This window comes from Berghia stephanieae, chromosome 4, assembly GCF_034508935.2.
Source record: "Berghia stephanieae isolate SIO BIC M18660-M18661 chromosome 4, UCSD_Bste_1.3, whole genome shotgun sequence".
NCBI lineage: Eukaryota > Metazoa > Mollusca > Gastropoda > Nudibranchia > Aeolidiidae > Berghia > Berghia stephanieae.
In genome coordinates, this window is record NC_088363.1 from 71,242,711 (window position 1) to 71,267,393 (window position 24,683).

Here is a 24,683-nt window from a genome sequence, read left to right on the forward strand (position 1 = left end):
TTTAATCTGTGTCACACAAATCTATCTGGCTACAATCCTTGATGCATTGCAAGGTAATAGAAAGTTACAAATACCAACTCGATAAGGGATCACACAATTTTGCGATATTCGACTCACTAATCATTATTAGATACCCAGATTTGTTTAAATCAATAGTCATCACTAATGTCAATTATTGGAAGCCCCCCCCTCCCTCCACCCTATCTTAATTAAAGTTTGACTATGTTAAGTGACTGGTTTTGTACGGGACAGTCGATTGTCCTTGAGCCCTCCCGCCGCCGTCCCCGGCTTAAAACGGTGTTATGTCGGTATGGACGAGATGCAAACTTATGATATAAAAGATAATAAAATGACAAGAAATGTGAGATTTTTTAATTTTTTGTCATATCAAGAAAATCTATCTGTTATTTTCAATGAGACATTTAAGCTTAACCCAAGTCACATATTATACTTAGTCAATAATTTCAGTTTTCCGCATCTCAATCACCCCGACGTAATACCGTGTTGTAGCCATGGGTCACATTTATCACTGTGCTTTATTGAGATTTGAAAAGGACTCTTTACAACTAAAAGGTCGACTGTATGTCGTTAGCCCGGCTTTTCAGCTTCTAATTTTCCATCAAACAAAGAAAAGTTGAATTATAAAAAAAGTAGACAAGAAAAAAAAAAAAACAAACAACTAACACCCCCCCCCAAAAAAAAAAAAACAAAACAAAAAAACAAAAAAATTACCTTAAAACAAAGAAACAACCAAACAAAAAAAAAATAAAAACAAAAATGAACAGGAAACATACATACAAAAAAAAAAAACAAAAAAAACAACAAAAAAAACAACAAAACCCAACAAAAATAAACGCAATAGGCTATCTACATTTCTATAATGTGGCCAGTGAAATAGCACATTTTCTCTTTTTTTTTTCTGCGAGTGTGTGCATCAGAATGAGATTTCCTTAGTTAAAGTTGGACATTTTGTTTGTTCACTTTTTCTTTATTAGAATGTTGATATATTTGAAAGTACACACTTACACGTGCTTGATTTAAAGAGCATTCAGAGACCAGATCGTCTTGGTGAAATGGTTGGTGGCGAATCTTTGGCCTTGGGATTTTGTATAACATTCTATCTACCACTCCACCTTTCCATTTGTTGTTTTCAAAAAAGGACAATTTACATTAACCTCTTTTGGGTTAGTTCATGAATCTAATACTTATTATATATGTATGTATCTTTGTATATATATATATATATATATATATATATATATATATATATATATATATATATATACATATATATATATATATATACATATATATATATGTGTGTGTGTGTGTGTGTGTGGTGTGTTTGTATATATATATATATATATATATATATATATATATATATTTATTTATATAGATATACAAATCAAAATCTTGGAGGTAATGGCTTTCTGTATTGTTTTGTTTTCATTTTTATATTTTCCGTATTTCATTTCATTTACACTGATAAATCAGCTTAGCTGATTTTTTGGGGGGGAGGGGGTGGGGGGGGGGGGAAGGGGGGAGGAGGGCAATTTTAGCGTTACAGTATCAGTTTTTATTTCAATTCGTTGTTTGTAATGAGAAAGAATTAACTCTAAATATATAAACCCTCGTTCCGCTTTTGTTTATTGGCTAGATTAGAGGCTTCTTTGCTTTACGATTCTTCAGGATTTTTTAAAACTCGGAGTTCAAGTCGTGCACACAAAGGAACCGTCTTGTGGCCTTAAAAAATTCAAGCAGGGATAACGAAGTGGAAGGACCCCCGTCATCAACTGGACAGTGAACTCTTCCTTACCAATCTATTTCTCATCCGCGTCCTTGTTTGTTATTTATCTCACACAAATTATATTTTCTCCTTCAACCATGTCATTACCGCATTCTTGTCGGTTCTTAATAGTGTTTTCTCTCATTATCTTCTTTCCCCTGTACACACGATCTTTCAACGCCTCGCCACCTACCTGTGCATCCATTCTCTTACAAAGCCTATATTTTTTTCCTTTTCGGCCAGAAAACTGTGATGTAAAGTTTCGAACGTTTAAAATGACCTACGGTATGTCAATAATTCTTAAAACTGAGACTTCAAAGAGGTCTCCAGTTGGAGACGCTTCGTCAAATTAAGGATCAATTTAATCGATAGATATTGAGAGTAAAGTCTTTCAGGCCAAAATAGAATGTTAAAATGTGTTATGTCGGAGTATGGCGATGTGGTTATAAATAGCTCGGTCAATTACAGAGCCAAAATATTTTCGTCTGGATGAGAAAAAGGGAAGAAAGGGAGGGAAACAGGTCGAGAGTATTTACTTTTTCAAGATGTTTCTATTTATTTATGTTTTATCGTTGTTCACTTTTCGTCGAAATTTCGGCCCTCATTAAATGATCGTCCGTTTTTTAGCAAAAGTAAAATACTCTCTCTCTCTCTCTCAATCTCTCTCTCTCACTCTCTCTCTCACTCTCAGTCAATCTCTCTTTTTTCTCCTCTACTATAACCTCCATTCCCCATCTCTCTTCTCTTTCTCCCACTTTTTATTTTTTACCTATTTCATTTTATTTACCTTTCTCTCTATTTTTCCTGCCCATCCTTTCTTTGTTCAACCCATTCCAGTTTTTTTTTTCTACTTAGGTTGAAGTCCAATGTCAATGTAGAGTTTAAATTCTGTACATAAACTTTTCGGGGAGGTGTCTCTAAGAAAACTAGAGAATTTATCTGGATTTTTACTTGGTTAAATACATAAAGTATAACTGTCATAATGTGCTTGAGAACCTGCTTCAGAATTTGTCGTCATGTATGGCATCTAATTGAGAGTAAACTTTTATATTAAAATTTGATAGTGGACTGATTTGATGAACTGTGTGTTAAATCAAAGGAATAAAATGTTCTGAACAGAAATTGACATTAAAAGGAAGACAGAGAAATTACGTACCGGTCCAAGATTAAAGTCCTAAATATTGTAAAAAGTACAAAGAAATATCTGAGAGAGAAAAAAAATCTTTTTAGAAGTCAGCCCTCCTCGAGGGACGCCCACATTTAATACAATTTGATTGTTTCGGATACGACTTTCCATATTTTTTGGGGGATGAAAAGCATTGAGAGAAACTAAAAAATAAGTACAAAAGTGTTATCTCGATTGAAAAAGTTGACATGACCTCCGCTTAGATAATAGTCACATACGGTACGCGATCTTTTCTGACGAAATATGTAATTTTCTTTAAAATAGAAAATGTCATTTTAGTGCGTTTACCGGCTGTTGGCATGAAGTGTAAAAAAAAATAAATAAAAGAAAGTAAACTAAACAAGAATAAAAAACACTATACACTTTGAAATCCTCCTTATCCCCTAAACCCCGAGAAAACAAAATAAAACGAAATCAAAACAAAAATGTGATCCGACTACTTACTACGGTTTATAGTTGTAATTTTTACCAACTGGATTTTTGAAATGTTAAGGGAAGCAAAGTAATTAATTCCTGTCTATTTTGTTATTAAGAATACTACCACTTCCACTCATTGATGAATGGGAATACTGAATACTTCGGCTCACGTTCTCTTATGAGCATATATTTGAAAATGTACAAGTAGAATATCTTTTTCACAGTCCTGAAGTTCAATTTTCTTCATACTAGCCATATTATTTTTCTTACCGTCTCGAGGTGATCAATTGTAAATCTATAATTTTTTGACCATCCCAGTTTGTTCCTTTTTACTGTCGCTGAAATTTAATGACCAATATGTGTCGTAAGCGCCGTAAAACTCTTAAAAACAAATCAAACAAAGAGTTACATATTAAAGATAAAAAAGGAAGATGAGTTAAGCAGAATGAACTCATAAAATGTACGTGATCGCTCCTATTTTTTTTTTTTTTGGCAAATAGCTAACTGCACGTTTAATAATAACAATAAATATCACGTGATGAAGATGTCGTTGCAAACATCATGCATTCATAATAACAATAGGATTTGACTGTAGGGCCAGAAAAATAGGTTGAAGAAAGATCAGATGAGAATTATTTCGAATATGAATTACCTGAAATTGATGGTAAAATCATTATTTATACCTATCCAATGCCTATACATTATTTACTTGTTAATTGTTGAATGAATGCATGACATCGACTGTTGCGGGGGAAAGATCATCCATTGAAATATGAAGTATCACTTGTAATGTTGTTATAGTGTCATTACAATCTTCACGTGAATGTTTGCTTCAAACACACTCTACTCAAGTCATCAGTTAACATCTAATAATCAAAATTCTACGTTTTGACGGAGGAGTCTTTGAAATATTACGAATTTCAATATTTGCGAAGACATTAAAAGATTTAAATTCTAAGTTGAATAATAATTTTTGACGATGATTTTTATGTCATCAAGTCAGTGATGCCGAGTTTTATCTAAAGGCACCGGTATGAAATGAGAGAGCGTTTAACTTGCGTGAAATTTTCTTTGAAGCTAGGATTTTGGATGGGGTTGAAAAGTCACTTAATCTCATTAGCCTACCTTTAGTTTTAGACACTGGTTTGCAACAGCATGAGATGATGTGAGATTTTAAACTTAAAAATTTTTCGTCAACTCCTGTTGTAGTTGTCGGTACTTTACTTTATAACATAGTGCAAATAAATGATAATACACATACACCTACACACACACTGATACACGCACAAACGCTCACACTTTCTCTCACTTTCCCGCTCTTTCTTACACAAAATACACAACACAATGGAACGCACTTAGACCTCGGACAAAGTCCATTGAAAATTTATCATCTTTTAGGAAATGTCTGAAGACTGAGTTGTTCTGTGAGGCTTATATTTCATGAAATAGATGTTGCATGAATTTTTTTTGTATTCATGCTTATTATGTAGCGTCGTGATTTTTAATTTTGTTGTTCATAAACATTTTTATTTTGTAAAGCGCCGAAGAGCACTATTAACGTGGATGTTTAGGCGCTATATAAATTCATTATGTACTAACACACACACACACAAACACACACACACATATTCATGATTTCTCCGCTCTCTCTTACACCCCCACAACCACAAACGTAAACACAAAAACAAACAAACAAAACACACATACACACACGCGCGCGCGTGCGCTAATTGTCTTTCTTACACTCTCTTGCCCAGCATAATTGTAACAAGAAGGTAGATCACTGCATTAATTTGACACAAACAATATTAAACACTTATTTACCTCCCTTAGATCCATACCGGCTTTATCATTCGTAGGCGTTCCCGACATATTAAATCAAAATATACAGAATTGATTTTGGTTATGCTATTGACGCACTTTACTTTGTTTCTTTGATAAAAAAAAAGTTTGATGACATTGTCGTTTGTGGTTTGTAACATGATAGTTGGTCTTGACAATATCTTATTTGAAAACGACAAAATAATCATTGGAAATAGAGAATTTATATTAATTCTACGAAAATATGGCATAAGTATGAATATTTGGGCATCACCTCAAGTAATAGATGAACATCTAAAATTCATACAAACATATTGTAAAGGAATGTGTGGTGCTAAAATTTGTATATTAAGATCTTTTGACTAATTTAATCCAACTGATGACGAATTGGAGGTTCATACAGGGGTTATAATAATTTTAATTTTTTAGATAAAATTATTTTCATGCTAAAACTAGGCATGGAAAATAAGGTTTTTAACAGCTTATCAAATGTCATAGCTTAGTGTAAACGACGTCCAAATGATTTCTCCAATGTTATTTGGATGTTAAAAAGTCCAAATTTTTCCCATTCTGTACCATCGGCACATACGCTAAATCTATTCTACTGCATGCTGACAAAAGAATGGCCAGATTTATTTTATGATTTCAAATATCGATTAATTTAGGTTTTACGCAATTTAACCTCCCCCCCCCCCATCCCAATGGAATTTTTAAAATATGTAAAGAAGAAGAAAGCAAAAAAGAATTGAAACAAACAAAGACAAAAACAAAACAAAATTCAACAAAAAACACAAAAAGAAAACGACAACCTCCCCCCCCCCCCCCCCCAAACCCCAAACAAACCAGTAAATCCAATACATTTTTGAAGATTCAGCTTTAAGAACTTTTGAAAAAATGTGATATAAAAATCAAAGACAGAACAAAATGACATTTTATCAGTATACAGCAGTATTACCAAAGTGTTATTCTTTTTTTTTTTTTTTGATTGAAGGGATTTATATACAACATCCATTATAAAACTTTATAAATGTAGGGAATTTCTAAAATGTTTTGATTGTTTGCAATCTTGCTAAAACGTCCGTTCACATATTTCCATAACAGTAGCTGTCATTCCTTTTCATCAAACTATAAAACATACGTCTTATTTCATAAAACTATATAACACACGTCTAGTTTCTAGATCCCACAAAACTATAAATTTCACATAACCATAACATTACTATCACTACCAATGATAAGAATAACAGTCTGATCTCATACAGGTAAACCTGTACCTCTTTCTCATTTTCTTTTCTTTCTCGATATATTTACCTCTATATTCATTCCGCCTCTCATTCCTTTATAATGATATACGGACATCCTTATCTATATGTCAATCTGATAGGATTTTTAAAGCTAAGCAGAAACGTTGTGCGATTAATATAATATAATAATAATAATATAATAATAATAATAATAATATAATAATAATAATAATAATAATAATAATAATAATAATAATAATAATAATAATAATATAATATATAATAATAATAATATAATAATAATAATAATAATAAATAAATAATATAATAATAAATAATAATAATAATAATAATAATAATAAATAATAATAATAATAATAATAATAATAATGAATATATATAATAATAATAATAATAATAATAATAATAATAATAATAATAATAATAATAATATTAATGAATAATAATAATAATATGATAATAATAATAATATAATAAATAATAATAATAATAATAATAATAATAATAATAATAATAATAATAATAATAATAATAATAATAATAATAATATAATATAATTAATAATGATGATGATGATGATAATAATAATAATAATGATAATGATAGTCGTCAATCATCTTATCATCATCATCATCATCATCATCATCATCATCATCATCATCATCATCATCATCATCATCATCATCATCATCACCATTATGATCACAACCCCCGTAAACGGACTGTTAACACCAGCTTATTCTCAGTATTTATGTGTAACGAGTTGATAATTTGTAAGGGCCATGCAAATGCTCTCGGCCTTGAATGTCTATTTATCGCTCAACTATTTATGTTTAAAACTCCAATAATTGTTTCACTGTATCCACCTGTATCTATATTTAGACCAGAGCATCCATAGTTTTCTCTTGAAATCCTCGAGAAAGACAAATTCAGTTATTACTCCACCATTCGCTTTAAAACTTGCTCATGTTAATATCAAAATAGCAAGCACGATCGTTGATCACATTTGATGATTTGTGTCCTATTAAGTGGATTAGCTAATCAATCCATGGCTTGAAATGTCATTGGCCTTCGAACCCTTTGGATAGTCTTAAAGAAAATAAGTCAATGAATTAGTCATTTGTTTAGTGTTTCTTCTACGATTAAATATAAAAGTCATGAGAATTTTTCATTAAACTTTTTTTGTCTATAACCAATAATGATTTTGTCCATTCCATAAACGTTGGACTTAAGCATTCATCAGTTATAAGATAGTTGTTTTTGTTTTCTTCTTTCATTCACCGATGAGTAACCTACTTACTGTATTTACAATTAGTATCACCTCACACCTTGACTCCTTTGGTATTACAAGACCACTATTACCTGCTCGTGAAGGCACTAATAATACTAATGTACACAAATCACCCCGTCTAATACCCTACAACGCTACGGGATTTCTGTCCTACTCTACTCAAAACACATTTTAGAAAAGTTTGCCAGAAAACTCATCCTTCAAATATCGATCGATAGAAATGACCCTCATCTTATCAAAAACTTTCAAACCTGGGACTTCAAAAGAAGTCTCAAGTTTGAGAGTTTTGGACAAGATGAGCATCATTTTCAACGATCGATATTTGAGGGTCAAGTTTTCTAGCCCATTTTTAAATGTGTTTTCTTTCCGAGTACGACATATTTCTAACTTTTCTTGATCTTTACTTTGAGTCTACTTACCCAAGACTATTTCTTGGATCATTTGCTGACCATAGTGTGTGAACGTTGATAAAGGAAAATAACTACGAGTCCGTGTGCTGCTATACTTTGGTTTTCTAGCTGTTGATGACTTTTAATTTTGCTAAAGACTCTCGCGTGTGAATTTTTAGGAATATATTGTAGAATATTATTCTATCTCAAAAATTCGTTGAAAGACCCATGCGTGTGAAGTTATAGGACTATATTATGGGCATCTCAATACTTTTGGGTTTTCAAATCTCATAACGATTCAATATGTTGGAGAATTTTGGTTTAATTTATCTTTTTTAGAGTGACGTATTGTATTATGTGTAATTGCTAGTCTGACGTCTTTCAGTTGTTAATTCCATAACTGCGATAAATTAACATAAATCATAATTTATTTTGGTCAGAAAAGTTATATTTTTATATCAATTGATTAAGATGACCCTCAAAGTTGTCAAAAGTCTCGAACATGAGGCTTCAAAATCAAAATATTTACAAATTTAGCATGTGTCGGCGTGCTTCTTCAATGACTAATAATATTATTATTCATGTTTGCATGTTTCCATTGTTCAGTGGTACGTTCGTGTTTTTTTGGTTTAAAGATCAAAGCACGTTGATGAGATCTAGATTAAAACATTGGGAGTTGCTCCAAATTACTAATCTTGGCTTCCATAGAGAGTGGAATCCCTGTAGAATTACATTGATGTCGTTCTATGCCTATATTATTGCTAAGGAATTTCATAAAAGATAATTGCTACAGTGTTGTCATGCGTCATTTGTATGAAACATGAGAAATCCTCAACATTGTGCTGTATGATGACACAGTTATTAAAATAATTATCAGTGATTGGTTGAATGTATTAATTTTCAAAGTCATGACTGAATTAGTAATATTGGTATATTTAAAGATTAAAAAGTCATCAATATTAAAACCCCGCTGATATCTTTCAAACTTCAAACCCGTTAGGTCTCCGTAAATATCGGTTATATTTTTCAATGATATTTTCATTATGAAGCCCAGTGAATGTTTTATTGAATTCATGTTTTTAAAAGTGAAAAGAGTCCACATTGATATGACACTGATACGATACTGTATGGTTCTGTCGATGCTATTACATAACGCTTATGTGTTGTTTTTTTTTAGTAGTTAAATAATTCATTGCTTGAAATTTCACAAGGCTCCAAATCCGACGGAAGTTCTAATAGAAATTAATTGTCATGAGTTAGTTGTGTAGAGTTGCTGTTACGATTAGAAATAAAGAGCTTTAGAATTTTTCATAAAACAATTTTGACCTCGACAAGTGGTAACATCAGCTATGGCATAACAGTTGGACTTGATCATTCATAGGTTAAAACACCCAAGTTGGAATCAGTATTTTCTTCTTGTTGCATTCACCAATTCGCAAAGTGATTCGATATTCGACCGTAAAATGAGAATAAAGGTGATTTGACATTTGGTTTAATCTTGGAAGTGTTTTTGCATTTTTGGAATTTGTGGTTATGATGCTGAGTTTCATTCAAAGATTTTTAAGCAGTCAATATAATAAGCAAAATATCTTTACCGACCCATCGTTGAATACCACCAACCAGTTTCAACGTCACATTCATCATCGAAGTATGTACTCTGACCACTATAATCTGAGCCAACAATATTCAAGAAAACAGTCGTTTAATTCTGTGCTTCCACCAACAAATTTTGCTTTCATTTCACGCGAATATCGTACTTATTCTAGAATTTTGGGAGATTTTCTGAATGATTGTGAATTATGTGAATTGTACGAGAATGTATGTTTCTATTTCCTCTCATTACATGGTAGTAAGTAGTATTGCATTTTTATTTTCTTCTTTTATTTGAATATATGATTACCCTTGGTTAACTTTTCTTTATTTTATGTGACACGGACCTTGATCTGAGTGCAAGACTAAATGACTACAAGTGAAACCCAAATTGGTAGATAAAAGATGTGGCTCTAATAACTTAAAGAAAGTTGTCAAAAATGATAAAGTAACTCGCATATGACGATTTCGTACATTATGATGGTGTCGTTTCATATTTTAGAATAATTACACGATGCTTTGTTATGATTTGTCAGTCTATTAGTATGCATGAAGCAGATTGCTAAAGTATTTTGTTTTTGAGTCAAAACTTGATCTTTATATTGCTTCATTTATAGCACAAGATCACCATCGCCACTATCACTAACCCCAACACCACCACCACTATCATCATCATAGTTATGAACATTACCATTTTCATCATCAGTACAAACTTCTCTCTCAAATCTTATCAATAATTGCGTCTGCGTTACCTCCACTGTAAAACAAAAGCCAACAACATATAACGAACCTTATAAAGAAAGTCCTCAGAAGCCATAGAACCAATATAAATCCCGGAATAATTTCCAATATTGCATGATGACGCAAACATAGATATCACATTTTAGATGAGTGCTCTATATAAAATGTCTTTACCTGGTTTAAATTAAAGACCGTCTCATAATCCCATATTATACGTTAACAGCAAGGACGGGAATGGAATCACGTTCCTTGTAAACGCCAAGAGACATAATTATGCCCAGATTTCATTCTTGTTTCTTTAGCTTAACCAACGTCTCGCTACTTTTTGGATTGGGTGATTGTGAGTTTCGAAACTTCCGGCTTTGTCTGATTGTCATCCAGGTACTAAACCGCTTCTAATGAAGGTTCTTTAACCCCCCCCCCCTCCCCCACCCCTGACTTTTCACAGATTCAAAACAGGTCTTTTTTGAGACCACTACCCTAATCAATTGGTAAACCAGGATATTGCTGACATTATATCAAAGTATCTAAGATGTTTTTCTTTTCTTCTTCTACATCACCAGTATCCAAAACAAGACTCGCCAATGGCTCAGCCAAGGCCCCCGGGAAAGCCTCCGTCTCCACCACCCCGACTGCCTCCAACAAGAACAAGGCGTCTCAAGAAATCGAGCGCCTGGAGTCGCTTTGCGAGTCTCGAACCAAAGAGCTGACCCAAACCAAGATACAACTGAAGGCATCTAACCAAGCCTTCGACGCCATGAGTGTTCTATTGAATTATTGCTGTACTGAGGTAGGTCCGAGTTTGAAGTTTTTTTTTAATTTACTGCTTTTAAGATGCTTCACTCGATCGTTAAATGCAATTTAGTTAAATATGAATAAAATAGTGCGAATACGCAGATCAAATGTACATAGTACGTACTCTTAAAAAAAAACATTTTTAAAATTTTGCCCAGAAAACTTTTCCTTCAAGTATCGTTCGATTGAAGGTTTGAAAGATGTTTTCTTTTTTTTGCACGAGGGGATCTTGTATTTTCTGTATACTACTGAACACTGAACACTAGATAATCATTGGCAAGCTTTTCCGTTGTTTTTTATTTTAAGAAATGCAGTTTGATTTATGCAATTGTCTAAAATTTTAAAATACTCTTCTACCATTTAGTGTTGAAATTTCGATTAGGTTCATCCACTTGAATTTTTTCTTACATTTACTTTTCACTTCTAACATCGATCAACTAAGATGACCCTCAACTTGCCACAAAGTCTCAAATTCTATTATTTTAAATATTAGTAAAATCATCAGTGTTTAAACACCACTATCATATTTTATTTCAACTTTAATTTTTCTCCTCTAAACAGCTAAATGCCTTCGAATGCCCTCAATTGGCCGCCAATTTAGCCATGGTACAACAGCAGTTGACAGATTGTCTAACAGAGATCAGTAAGTATACACACAGTGGTTGTTTGTTTATTTTGTATCTCACGCAAATCATGAATGTTAGTTTGTTTCTAAGTCTACATATTTTGTTTTAATTCTAATTAGCTCTAAATGAATCTCTCCGTACTCTACGAAATTGATGTAAAGCAATTGTTTTTAAAGAGAGAGGCTAATATCGCTTTAAAAATATATGATTAATATGAACATTTATGTAACGCATTTCCATGGAGTCGTCAGCTTCTGTGTGCCTCACAGTGCTTCATTATTCCCCCAACATGCAGTATGGAACCAGATTTCCCTTTCACACAGTGCATTCAACCTGTAAGGCATCCTTATTATATTTGCTCTCTTACCTTTCGCCAGGTAATCATTCACAACGCCGTTTAAGCCATATAACAAGATTTCTATCACTTGAAACCTAAAGAGTAAAACATATATCTTACAACCCATCGGATTCAAGCGAAGCTTATAACAAACGCCATCAAAAAGAAAAACTCCAAAAGGCTCAATGCCGCAACGTGAAGAAATAGGTATCTATGATACTAGAGGTTCGCTTAAAAAAGTGATCTTTGAAAAAAAAAAGCAGCAAACCGATTTCCCTTCTCTGCGTTAGATGATTTCACTGTAGTATCTTGAATGAATGAGTTTTATCCCTCTCATAAACCCAACTTCTAATCTCCTGGTACCGGGTTCGAGTCTCGCTCTGGCGGCTCAGAAGTGAATCCTTGGTAGAGGTTCGCACATTTTCTTACCATATCTAAATATAAAATGAGTACCCGGCCTTAATCATCATTTTCTGCCGAGAAAAAAATTGGTAAAAATAGAAGTGAACTTTTATATCTACAAAACGTGATCAATGCTTTTAACAAGGCGTCCCTAGCCAATAGTAACACAGTAGGACGAAACATTACGTCTAGGGCGATAATACATTGTTTACGACAGAAACAACGCTGTTAAATGTCCGGTATTTATTTTACATCTGAGTACGATGAAAGAATGTGAATAAAGAGCTGTTTCCAAAGACTCAACTATGTGCCACTCGAACCCTGGACCTTCCGATCGGGAGGCGAGTGTCGTACCACAAGACACATAGCCGCACCATACCAGCGTCATGTTAAGTGATGGTGTTGTCTTGGGAGCTCTTTAAAGACCTTTGAGAACATCTACTGGATAATACCCTATATAAAAGCTCAATTTACAAAAATGAGATTTTGGACGGATCCAAGCCTATCTCGGAGTTTAGTTGGTTTCATGTGAAAATCTCTCTTTAATCGCTTCAAAAAAAGGCCGATTTAATAATTCATCTATTATCAGACATTCAATACATGAACATTATCTATTTTGTACAGATGGCAGTTTGTGAGAACTGCTATAACCTAGTCAATATGCCGATTTGATCATAAGGGACGCTACCCGAATGAGATTTTAAAGTTAATAGAAATTACATGATTATCTCCCTTTATTAGATGATTTAATTTTTTTAAAAAAGATCTAAAGCTTTAAAAAAAAATAATTTTACATTAAAAAATGCTGAGTTCTTTGGAAAGGCTCTATACTCACATTTTTCTCAGCATACTCGATCAGTGTGAAACAAGTTACTGGCCGATCTAAGATTCTTTGACCATTCCAACATCTTCATTTCTCTGACGCTTGTATGACCGTAAATGATGGAGCGAGTGACGCAAAAACAGTCAAATATGACGTACCTTTTAAAGATTAATTCTCTTTGAGCCTTTATTATTAAATCAATTCTCTTTGAGCCTTTAGTATTAAATCTTTATTTCTTTGTCTATTTCTTAATCAGCCGAGCTGACAAGTCAAAAGGAAAACTTGACCAAAGACGTGGAGCAAGTGACCAAGGAGAAAGAGGAAGCCATCCAGAAGGTGGAAGAAGCCAAAACAGCTGCCCAATCCGAGCGGGATGAACATTCTCGTTTGACCAAAGAGCTGGACACTACCCACAACGCAGCACTGACCACTCAGCGCGATGAATTGACCACACAACACAATGAAGAGGTTAAGAAAAGTGAGTAAACGATTCCACATAGGAGGATAGTGGCAAATAAATGAGTTTCATTGTTTTTATTATTTCTCTGTTGACTCTTGCGTATTGTGAGCATGAGGTCAAAAGGAAGGTCTTTGCAAGTCGATGGATGTCTCCCTTGGTGATTGTACTGAGACATCTGCTATTAAAGCCATTGAGTGATTTTGGTGATTGTTTTATTAAGGTCCCATGCTTCACAGGCATTCGTAAAGGATGAACACACAGCTGATTGGTAGAGTCTGATTTTCATTGATGTTGGTAGGCGAGTGTCTCACCATAAGTAGCGGAGGTCGCTGAAAGCAGTCTAGGCCACATTAGTTCTATGTTTTACGTCAACTGTAACATCTCCGTCGTTTTGAAAACAGTTGCCAAGATAAACGAAGGAAAGCAATTTTCATTTTCCAGGCAATTGCCGTCGAGTTGCGCATGCTGCGCTGTTCTTCTTTCACCTTCCATTTTTTGAGACTTGGCCTCTTTTATGAAAATGCATGACTTTGGTCTTAGGAGTTGATATTTCCATCGCAGCATCTTTTCTGGACCTGTGATTGATTGCAGTAAGTCTTTCAAAGCATACAAAGTAGCCCTTGGAGCTAATGTCGCTGTCCTTGATTTGGATGGGACTGTTGTTAGTCACCGCTTCATGACTGCGAAGACATATTTGTCCCTCACCTATTAGTTCATCTCTCTGAGTGGGCTGCAATGCTTTCACTTATAAACTCGCCTTAGATTCCCATGTTTATGGAACTACTGAATTCTTGTTCTTCACCAGGGATTCATTAACAATGTAATATTTTAATTAAGTTATTTAGTTTTCTTTCCTTCTTCAATTTACTTTGATAATTGAAATATTGTATTAAAATCCTTTCTACAACTAAAATTTTCTTGCAATTTACGAACACATCATATTTCCTGTTCATTTTGACAGTTCGAGCGCATCACGATCACCAAATGCAAGAGTTGATACAAAATCATCAAAGATCGGTAAGTCAAATTATGAAAAATGTATATAACAATGCTACTTGCTTGATTTCTAAGGTTTTCATGATAAATAATATGTGCCTTAAAACAACCTTTGCCCATCTGCTGATCAATTTGATACGTGTATGTGTCCTGGGGGGGGGGGGCGTCTTTTGACCTCCCCGGTGGGCAAAAGATCACTTGCTGTGTTTTCCATCCCCCGGTATATGTTTTCTTAGTTGCTTTCTCTCTTTGTCTTGGAATGTACTTGGTTTTGTCCTGGCCAATGCCAGAGTCGTGGACTGAGAGAGAGTCAGTCAAATTTTTAGCGTATATTTGACTATCTCATTTTTTCCTTTTGAATGGCGCTGATATGGCCTAAATGTGTTACAAGCGCAGTAAAACCCTTAAAACAAAACAAAAACCATGTATGAATCTGTGTCATAGCAATTTTGTACTTGAGGTGGACATTTATTGAGTGCAACAGTGTGCAGTTTCCGCCATTGCTTACGTCTATCTCTCTATTGATTTGAATTATATCGTTGGTAAAATACCCGTGCAAAGATACAACGCCCTTTAAATGTGTTTCAGTAGAGTAAATGTCATATTCTTAACCCGATCACAGATTATGTTCAATCTCGCGCGACTTACATATAGATAGTATGCAGATGACGTCACTCAGGCCTTTGTTGTTGTTTTTGCCATCCGCGTTTGTGAGTTGTTCTCACTAAACTGTATTAACTAGACTATAAAAGTTCATGGTTACACAGAGTTTGTGTGTTGGTCTGATATACTTCCGGATGGCAATGTTGTGAACTCCTTGGCCAAGTGCATTCTATCTATAAGTCGAGACATAGAAAAACTTTCCTACAAAATATGTTTTTTAATAGATAGAACGAAATTGACGTCACTCAGCACGTTGTTATTGTTTTAGCCAGTTGTTTTTATGAGTAGTTTTTACTAAATTGTATTAATCTGTAAACATTCGAAGTTACCCACAATCTTGTGTGTTGGTACGTTATATCCGACTGTCGGATGTTATGAGTTTTTTAACTAAACGCAAAGCATCAATAGTAAGTGATAACGTAACAAGAGAGAGAGAGAGAGAGAGAGAGAGAGAGAGAGAGAGAGAGAGAGAGAGAGAGAGAGAGAGAGAGAGAGTTGTGTTTATGCTAGTCGTTTATATTTGGCCCTTTCCAAAAGATGGTGTTCACATTTTGTGTTTCGTCGATGGTAGATTGTTGATTTATTATATTCTACGACTTGACATGACGAATATCTTGATAATGTTGTAGCTTGATATACAATAACATAGTGATGAAGAGCCAATGTAACCATTTCAATGTTCTTTTTTTCAGATTTCGGACATGAAAAATGACAACAAAATGGAGATGAACGGGGTACTTTTAAATCACTTGGAGGAGATTCAGTCACTTAGGAATAAACACGACAGTCAAATGGAAGGTATGTATTGTATCTGTAGATTGATGGATGGGTTGATGGGTGGGTAAGTGGATGTCTGTATGGTGAATGGATGGATTGTAGATGAATGGGTAGATGAGTGAATGGGTGGGATAGTTGAATGAATGGGTTGAAGATTCGAATGATGGGTGGGTTTATGGATTAATCAATAGATTTGATGAATTGATGGTTTGATTGATAGGTTGTTTGATCCTTGAACTGATAAGCGGGAAAATTAATTGATTAGTAGATGGATCAGTGGATAGTTTGATGGGTAGATGCGTGCATTTGTGGTTATAGATGGTAGATGGAAATTTGAATGGATTGTTGGACGTGAGGTTGGGCTCACACCGAATTTAGATCTTAGCACGGAACATTCTCTCGCTCTCTCTGTGTGTCTTTTTGTGTTTGTTCAAGAATGTGTGTTTGATTGTTTTGTCACTATTTGTGTTAATCGAAATACTTACATTTTTCGGCCCAGTGTTGAACAATAACTTTAATTTAGTCATGGATTTCTTGATACCGTTTTTCTTTTCGTGGCTAAACGATGGTTTCCGTCTAGCATAGTACGGGTTCAAACGTCAAATGTTACGATTTTATCCGCTTTCACTTTCTGGCACTGTCTTTTAAACCTAGTCTCAGAGAAATACGAGTTACCTTGGCCACACACATACACACACACACACACACACAGACACAGACACAGAAGCTTCAAATGGCAAGTCCTCGCGAAATCAAAATAATAGACAATGCTATTCCTCTATCCAGTCTTCCCCGTTTCATTGCCACATACCATTATAAACGCCTTGGTGGATAAACACAGGGTAAATCCTGTAGCACCCCCTGCATTGATTGGGCTCCATTGATTTCCAACACTTTAGGCGTTCATTTGACCTCTGAACTTCGTGGCGATTTAGACAACCACAATGGACATCTAATATGGGATTGTTCAATGAATGTGGTGCTGGCCAAATGTGGTGGTGGTGACAGTAGCCTTTGTGGTAATCCTTTGTTGTGTAAACTTTCCCGTATTTCAATGTAAAGAGAAACAATCTGTCTGACCTGGGTCCTCTGCTCTTTGCTGTGCTCATTTAGATTGCTTAATACTTTAAAACTACGGCCTAAAACGGATGATCTTATTAGACCTCTCCCCTTCTCTTTCAGAATGTTCTGAATAAATATGGGGAAACCAGATAAACTTTTCGTTCAATTTCTAGCTTCTTCTTCTTCTTCTTCTTCTTCTTCTTCTTCTTCTTCTTCTTCTTCTTCTTCTTCTTCTTCTTCTTCTTCTTCTTCTTCTTCTTCTTCTTCTTCTTCTTCTTCTTCCTTCTTCTTCTTCTTCATTGTGTCTATTCCATCTCATCCTCCTCATCCTATTCCATCTCTCCTGTACATTTCCTTACACATCCTCCTGCTCCTCCTACATCCACTCTTTCACGCATCCTTTCTCCTCGTTTAGAAGTCGACATGTTTTCAAATGATCAACATTCCAAATCGAATCATCTTTCTAAATTGAACAGTGGCAACAATCTAAATAAATGAGAAAATGTATTGAAAAATACTTTCATAGATCCACAGACACACAGAAACATACACATAAACACACACGCACAAACACACGCATGTTTACAAAAACACGCAAATGGAGAATACGGATCATTGAACGGACACTCTAGAGAGTTCTATAGGGCTTAGTAAGAAAAACATGGCCTATCCCACAATGAGGATATCATAATGTCAAGAATCGTGATTGTTGTTTATTCTTTATATTCCTTGTTGTTTTAATCAGGTCTTACTATAGTATAGAGCAGCACATTGGTATAACTTTAAACATTTTTAAAACTAGATTTAAAGGCCGCCATAATATATGCGCCCTGTGTCATATAAAAATCGCTCATAACATTACGAAACATCCTTTTCGGAATTAGGAATTCTACTTTTGTTCTTCTGTAAATATCAAAAACTCCCTCAAGTTTCTTTACTAGACAACACTGACGCGCTCTGTAAATTACAGATTACGTTCTTTCTTCTTTTTGACTTTTTATTTCTGATTTCGATAGATTCCGATATATTTTTCAATGGTCAAAAATCTTACACTTGAGACGTCCTTCAAAGTTCCTTAAATATTTCGAGTTTAAGGCGTTTTTGGCGTCATCATCATCTACAGGAAATATGGAGTAAAAGTTTTCTGGTCAAAACTACAAATATTATGGTCAGTGTGCGGCATATCTATTTAGTAATTCAAGTTGATGTAAGAGGTTTGCTTGATGGATTATCATTACCCACCCCCATCCCTCGGAATACCACGTAGTCTCATATTATTTAGCCAATCTACTATAGTTTAAAATAATTGCTATATGGTTTTAATTTAGTCACGACTGCTTCTGCTCACTGATGTCCCAGATTTAAAAGTAAATGAAAACTCGAGTGTCATCTACATTCATGAATGTTTGAATTTAAAAACAATAATACACGGCCGAATTTTTAAAAAATAGAGGATTTTCCTTTTGTCGATCCACAGCATATTTGATGTTAATACGTTTGTATTCTATTCACACTATTATTTCCCGGGTCCCAAATTATCCGGATCCACTCAATACCTTTCTCCATCCAATACATTGGAAGATTGCCTATGAATATTGAATGACAACATTTTGCCTAGCTGAACAGCTTCTATCATAACGTAAATATATGGTCTCTAAAAGAGTAGGCTTGGATACGGGATGAGTAGCTGAAGTCGATATATTTCGTCACTTGGGAAGATGGTCGATTTATTATTACATTTTTCATCGTAACGAAAGGTCATGGTTTTTCCGGACATGATAATGGCAAGATAACATTTTCAGTGATTTTGAATAATTGATGGATAATCTGTCTCAAAGATGTATTATATCACCAATAACAAGCTATGATTCATAAACTGTGAGCCTTACGCGATTGTATTACTATACGGGTATAGCACAAATATATCGAAGTTAAAGAGGCGAACAAGTCGAATTTTGCAGTAGACCAAGTACAAAAGTGTTTGGGGCGGGGGAGATAGAGTGATTGGAAACTTAAAAGGGTAAATAATTATTGAGTCCCATCTATGTGTTTTTTTTTTTTTTACATAAATAACTTCTGTAAATTCCTTCTTGCTTAATTAGTTTTTTTTTTTTTCGTATTAGTTGAATCGTGGTATTGAATTGAATATACACTTCCCTACAGCATCGTGTTCGAAATAGAAAAACCTTCTCTCACACTCTTATACAAGTTATGATCTAATCGTGTGTGTATAATTTGTTAGGTTGTAACATCAGAAACGCCAAGCAATTTAAAGGCATTTTTAAACATAAATTGTCATTATTTTTATATATGATAATAGATCATGAATAAGAAAAAATAGGATATCTCAATGATACACTACCATCCCTCCACTCTCTCTCTCTCTCTCTCTCTCTCTCTCTCTCTCTCTCTCTCTCTCTCTCTTTCTGTGTGTGTCTCTCGCTCTTTTCTCTCTAAATCACACACACGCACACACACACCCCTCAATTGGTTTTAAAAGGCACCAAATCACACTATGAACATACATACATCATGATGTAAAGTATTCATCAGCCCCACTTATTCTCGTATTCCATTTTCTCTTTTGATAGAATGCGTTTAATTAAAATACTCACAGAGTCTTTCCGCCAGATCAACCGTAGCGACCCACATACTATGTTACTATGCGTTACCTTTATCGTTTATACTCTGAATTGAAACGAGGGAATTTAATGGGAACCCAACTGGTTTTCTAAAAATAGTAACAAAGAGCTATATGGCGTCAACTTATTTCATTCTATAATATCTAATTACATTCTATAATATATAATTTTATACATTTTTCTTCTTTATTCATCATATCTTGTTGATTTATCGATTTTTTTTTCATTCTCAATAACAATAAGGTGAAAAACTAACGCTTATCATGGGAAGAAAGGATATAGATCTATATCGCGAATTCCATGAACTGTGAAATTGGTTAATCTTTCCAAAACAGTAGTGGTCTTATAGATATATCTCGAGATGGTATCTATTGTTATTGATACTTAACTACTGTTATTGTTGGTCTCGCGATTTTGCGTAAAACTAGATATAGGAGACGCAATCAATGTAGATAATGTAAAGGCTTGTGGATGAGGAAAATTATGAGTAACTTTCAAAAGATTGTTTAAAAACGTGAGCTTTTAGATAGAGCAACATTCACTTATTGTGCTCAAATGCCGTCATAAGTGGTCAAAAGCTAACAGCAACACTTCACACATAGGATAGGCACTATTACATTTAGTTTTCGTCAGAGACAATATCGTTACCCACCGGGTACTCATTTAAAAAAAATCAGAATGGGGCGAGCAAAATGAAGTAAAGAGCCTTTTCCGAGGACTCAACCTTGCCCCGCCCACAGTGGGACTCGAACCACTAGACTATAGAGACACACTAGGAGACGAATTTATTGTTCGCACGGTTTACAGTTTATTATAAAGAACACAAACCAAAACGTGAACTAAAAAGTGGATTTTACACCGTACCGAAACGTTTCATTTTTCGAGTATTTTTTAATATACAGAGGCCCCGATAGCTCAGTTGGTAGATCACTCGCTTCTTACACAAGGGAACTGAGTTCGATCCCGGGTGAAGTCCATATTTTTCCGAGTCTTGATTGGGTAACAGGGTCTGTTAGATCTGGCGGAAAGTTCTTTTCGATAAACTAGCGTCCTTTCCACAGGGTAGCAATGATAACTAGCTCTTGTCCGTTTCACGCTTCACGAGATGAACTCCGGCTCCACGGGCCTAATGGCTCCGAATGACTTATTTTTAATATAAAGATTTCCTCCTCTTTTTTTACTCTTTTGGATTGAATAAGATAGTGTAATTGCACTTCGGTTTTAACAACAAAACATATAATATTGTTCTGGTCGTTGTTCATCCTCCTTATTACAGACCCTCGGGTAAAATAGCTCAACCTCGGCCCCTAGCCTTATAAAATGATCCCTAGTTAGGTTTATTATTGTGCCAAATATTTATGGAACACATTAACAGATACCATCTTTATGCCCAATATTATTTTTGGTATTTTGTGGCTATTAGCGATACCATGGTATTGTTTGAGGGGTTTGAGTTTCCAATCTTGCAGTCTTTATTTTTCTGTTCCTCTTATTCAGCTTTGAACTAGTCAAATACGTTGTTCTCCTTATGTTATAAAATATTTTGTCTGTTCCTTTTTAAAAAAAAAAAAATGATTTAAAAAAATTGATTATGATATTATTTCTTTTGACACTTTAGATTTGAAGAGCTTATAAGCAACAACACCTCAACGTAATGAGTATGTTAAGGTCTTATAAACACCAACACATACGGAATTGACGTCACTCAACTCTCTGTTATTTTAGACAATCATTTTGGTGATACGTTTTCACTAATTTATATTAATCAGACTAGACCTACATACTGTCAAGGTTACACATAGTTTTGAGTGGAGGTTCGTTATCTCCGACTGGCGGATGTTGTGAGTATCTTAATTAAACGTAGTTCATCAATAGGTAGAGGAATAATCTTGATTCCGATCCGGGATAATATTTTACGTCATATTCATCACATTAAATTTTCTGTTGCAAATTCAAAAAGTGGGCAGTTCTTTTGTAGATACATTTTGAAATGAAGATGTCACATGCACATTTGGTTCCACTTTTTAATTCGTTGAAAACGATGCTTCTGGGTGGGGTTCCTGACCTCCCACAGTGGGTAGGGAGGTACATATTGTGTCTTCTATTCCCCTATATCTGTTTTCCAACTTGCTTTCTGTCTTTGTCTTGGAATGAGATTATTTGGTTTTGTTCTGGCCCTGGCCGGATACCCTGGCCGGGAGGGAAACAGTCAAATGTGTTAGTTTTGGGAGATGATATTTTTTTTTCTTGTAAATCATTTCTCTTCCATGCTTTGTATTATTTTTCCTTTTACATATATTATGATTTGTAGACAATTGAGTGTGTTCCTCTTGGCGGGGAGCTGTGCTTGTGTCGGGATTAGACATTTAGTGATCTCAAACTAAGTACACTTACTGATAGTGTGCTCTTGGAATCTACATCTGTTCCCTATTTGAACAAATTTCCCTTTGTCTTACTTATTCTTGAGTGATTTAATTGTAATTCTAGAACTTTTTACTATCCATTTTCTTCCTTTTTAATGACGCTGATATGACCTAAATGTGTTGCAAGCGCCGTAACACCTTTAAAAACAAAAACCAACAAAACGGTGCATAAAAACACCCCAACTTTAAACGATACCAAACTTAATGATAGTGTTGACACCCTAAACGCGTCATATAACAAGATTCTGTGAACATACAAAGAAGTTATATCAAAAGATCTGACACGATCTTCTAGAATTTATTATGAAAGTACCTTGTACATATTTTCATTTTTGTTTTGCGTTAGTCTATATATGTAATTATAGATTCCCCTAAAGAAATGATCGAACGATATTATGCCATTTCGCCGTTGGCTGCCGACGAAAATTGCCTGACTAAGAAAGCACCGGTTTTTTTCTTGTTTTTTTTTATTTTAATTTCCATTTTTAACACCAGACACAGGACTCTTCAAAGAGACGGTCTCTTTATAAATATCTCTGTGTGAAATGAAACATGACGAGTATCGCCATAATCGAACTTATTACCTCTCCCTCCTTTGCCCATAAATTCTATATTGTGCTTACAAGCGGTCGACAATAAAGATTGAAAGAAAGTTCTTTTGATATTCTTCTTGAGACTTTTAATCCCCCTCCATTGTCAGTGTAAATTCTAACAGTTTTGCCCCCCCCCCTTTCTCTCGCAGTTGATTTTTCCTCTCCCATGTTTTCATCCATATGTCACAATTTATCTTAAATGATTGAGAGAAAAAAAAAAGAAAAGAAATAAAGAACAGAAACCCATTTTTTCATGAATTGCCAAAATGAGAGATCCGATAATATAATGAATAACCCACTTGTCGATGATTTGAAAAGTCACAAGTTTGATTCCCAATGAATCAGTGTAATTTAATTCTAATGATTTAAAGCTAGTAAAGTTTTTTTCGATTTATCGTGCGCTGTAAAAGTATTGCATATCTTTCTGCATGTCTTTCTCTTGCATTTATCTCTTACTGCCTCTTTCGCCCGCCCGTCCGCATTATCTCTCTCTCTCTCTCTCTCTCTCTCTCTCTATGTCTCTCTCATACATACACACACACACACACACACTCTCTCTTTCTCTCTCTCTCTCTCTCTCTCTTTCTCTCTCTCTCTCTCTCTCTCTCTTACTGTCTATCTATCTTTCTATCTATTTCTCTCTATGTTTTCTCTTTGCCAAAACCACTCCCCCTCCACGACCCCCAACCCTTTACTTCTGGCGAAAAGATCGAACTTGAATGAACGATTGAACGACAAGCGAGAGACACCAACCAACCACCGCTCAAACCTATTACTGCAGGTAACAGCCACGAGTCGACTGATTTGGATCGGTTGATTGAATCTTCGTGATTTCTTATCCCCTCTCGTCCTTTTACTTACTACATGGGGTCTACCTCCAGGACAATTAACGCATCTGATTTACCTTGAAATGTATTATCAACTAAGTTTGGATTATCATTGCATACGTGTTTCTTCGAAATGTGTCAACTTTTCAAGTGTTGTGATTTCTAAAAATAGATTCGTGAGGAAAATATAACAACTCATCAAATTTCTGTTCTATTTCGTCCCTTTTATTTTCTGCAGAGCAGAGGTTGTTTCAAATTTCATGTGTTTCATGTTGACATTTGAATCAAAACTGACAAATCGTAGTTTGTTATCATAGGGTAAAGTTTACTGATCACGTACAATGCGAACTTGATGCTACCTGGCTGGCTACTAAAAAAAATTATCGGCTAAATTTATCTAGAACTGCATAAGACGTAGATATTACGGGTTTTATATATAATAAATGTTTGGTCTTAAAGTTAAATCGTCACATTTAGCTTTTGTTCAATAATTTTAAAGCTGATTTATATGTCTTTCAAACGCAGATTGTATGTCATACAAATATTGTTCGTTCCATCTAAATAAGCTTCGTTATTTACCGGAATAAATTCTGTCTGGTCCAAATGATGTTCCTTATCTCTCTACCTAATTTTAAAAATAAAATAGTCTTGATGCTGTAATCAATCATGGAATATCTTCAACTTTAATTTTTTTGAATGAAAAATTAATTTTCAAAAATGTCAAGGACAGCGATATTCTTTTGGTGATTTTTAAAAATAATACGTATA

General features: G+C 34.4%; 1 protein-coding gene across 16 annotated transcripts in view; it reads left to right on the top strand.

Annotated features, from left to right (window-relative positions):
- LOC144971150 (uncharacterized) overlaps positions 1 to 24,683 on the top strand; it is a 244,633-nt gene that overhangs the window by 193,069 nt on the left and 26,881 nt on the right. For all 16 annotated transcript variants that reach the window (XM_078911610.1, XM_078911617.1, XM_078911618.1 and 13 more), the window contains 5 exons: positions 11,053 to 11,279; positions 11,846 to 11,927; positions 13,729 to 13,950; positions 14,894 to 14,949; positions 16,284 to 16,389. In XM_078911610.1, the coding sequence (XP_078767736.1) occupies positions 11,053 to 11,279; positions 11,846 to 11,927; positions 13,729 to 13,950; positions 14,894 to 14,949; positions 16,284 to 16,389 (693 nt within the window). The remainder of the gene's footprint in view (positions 1 to 11,052; positions 11,280 to 11,845; positions 11,928 to 13,728; positions 13,951 to 14,893; positions 14,950 to 16,283; positions 16,390 to 24,683) is intronic.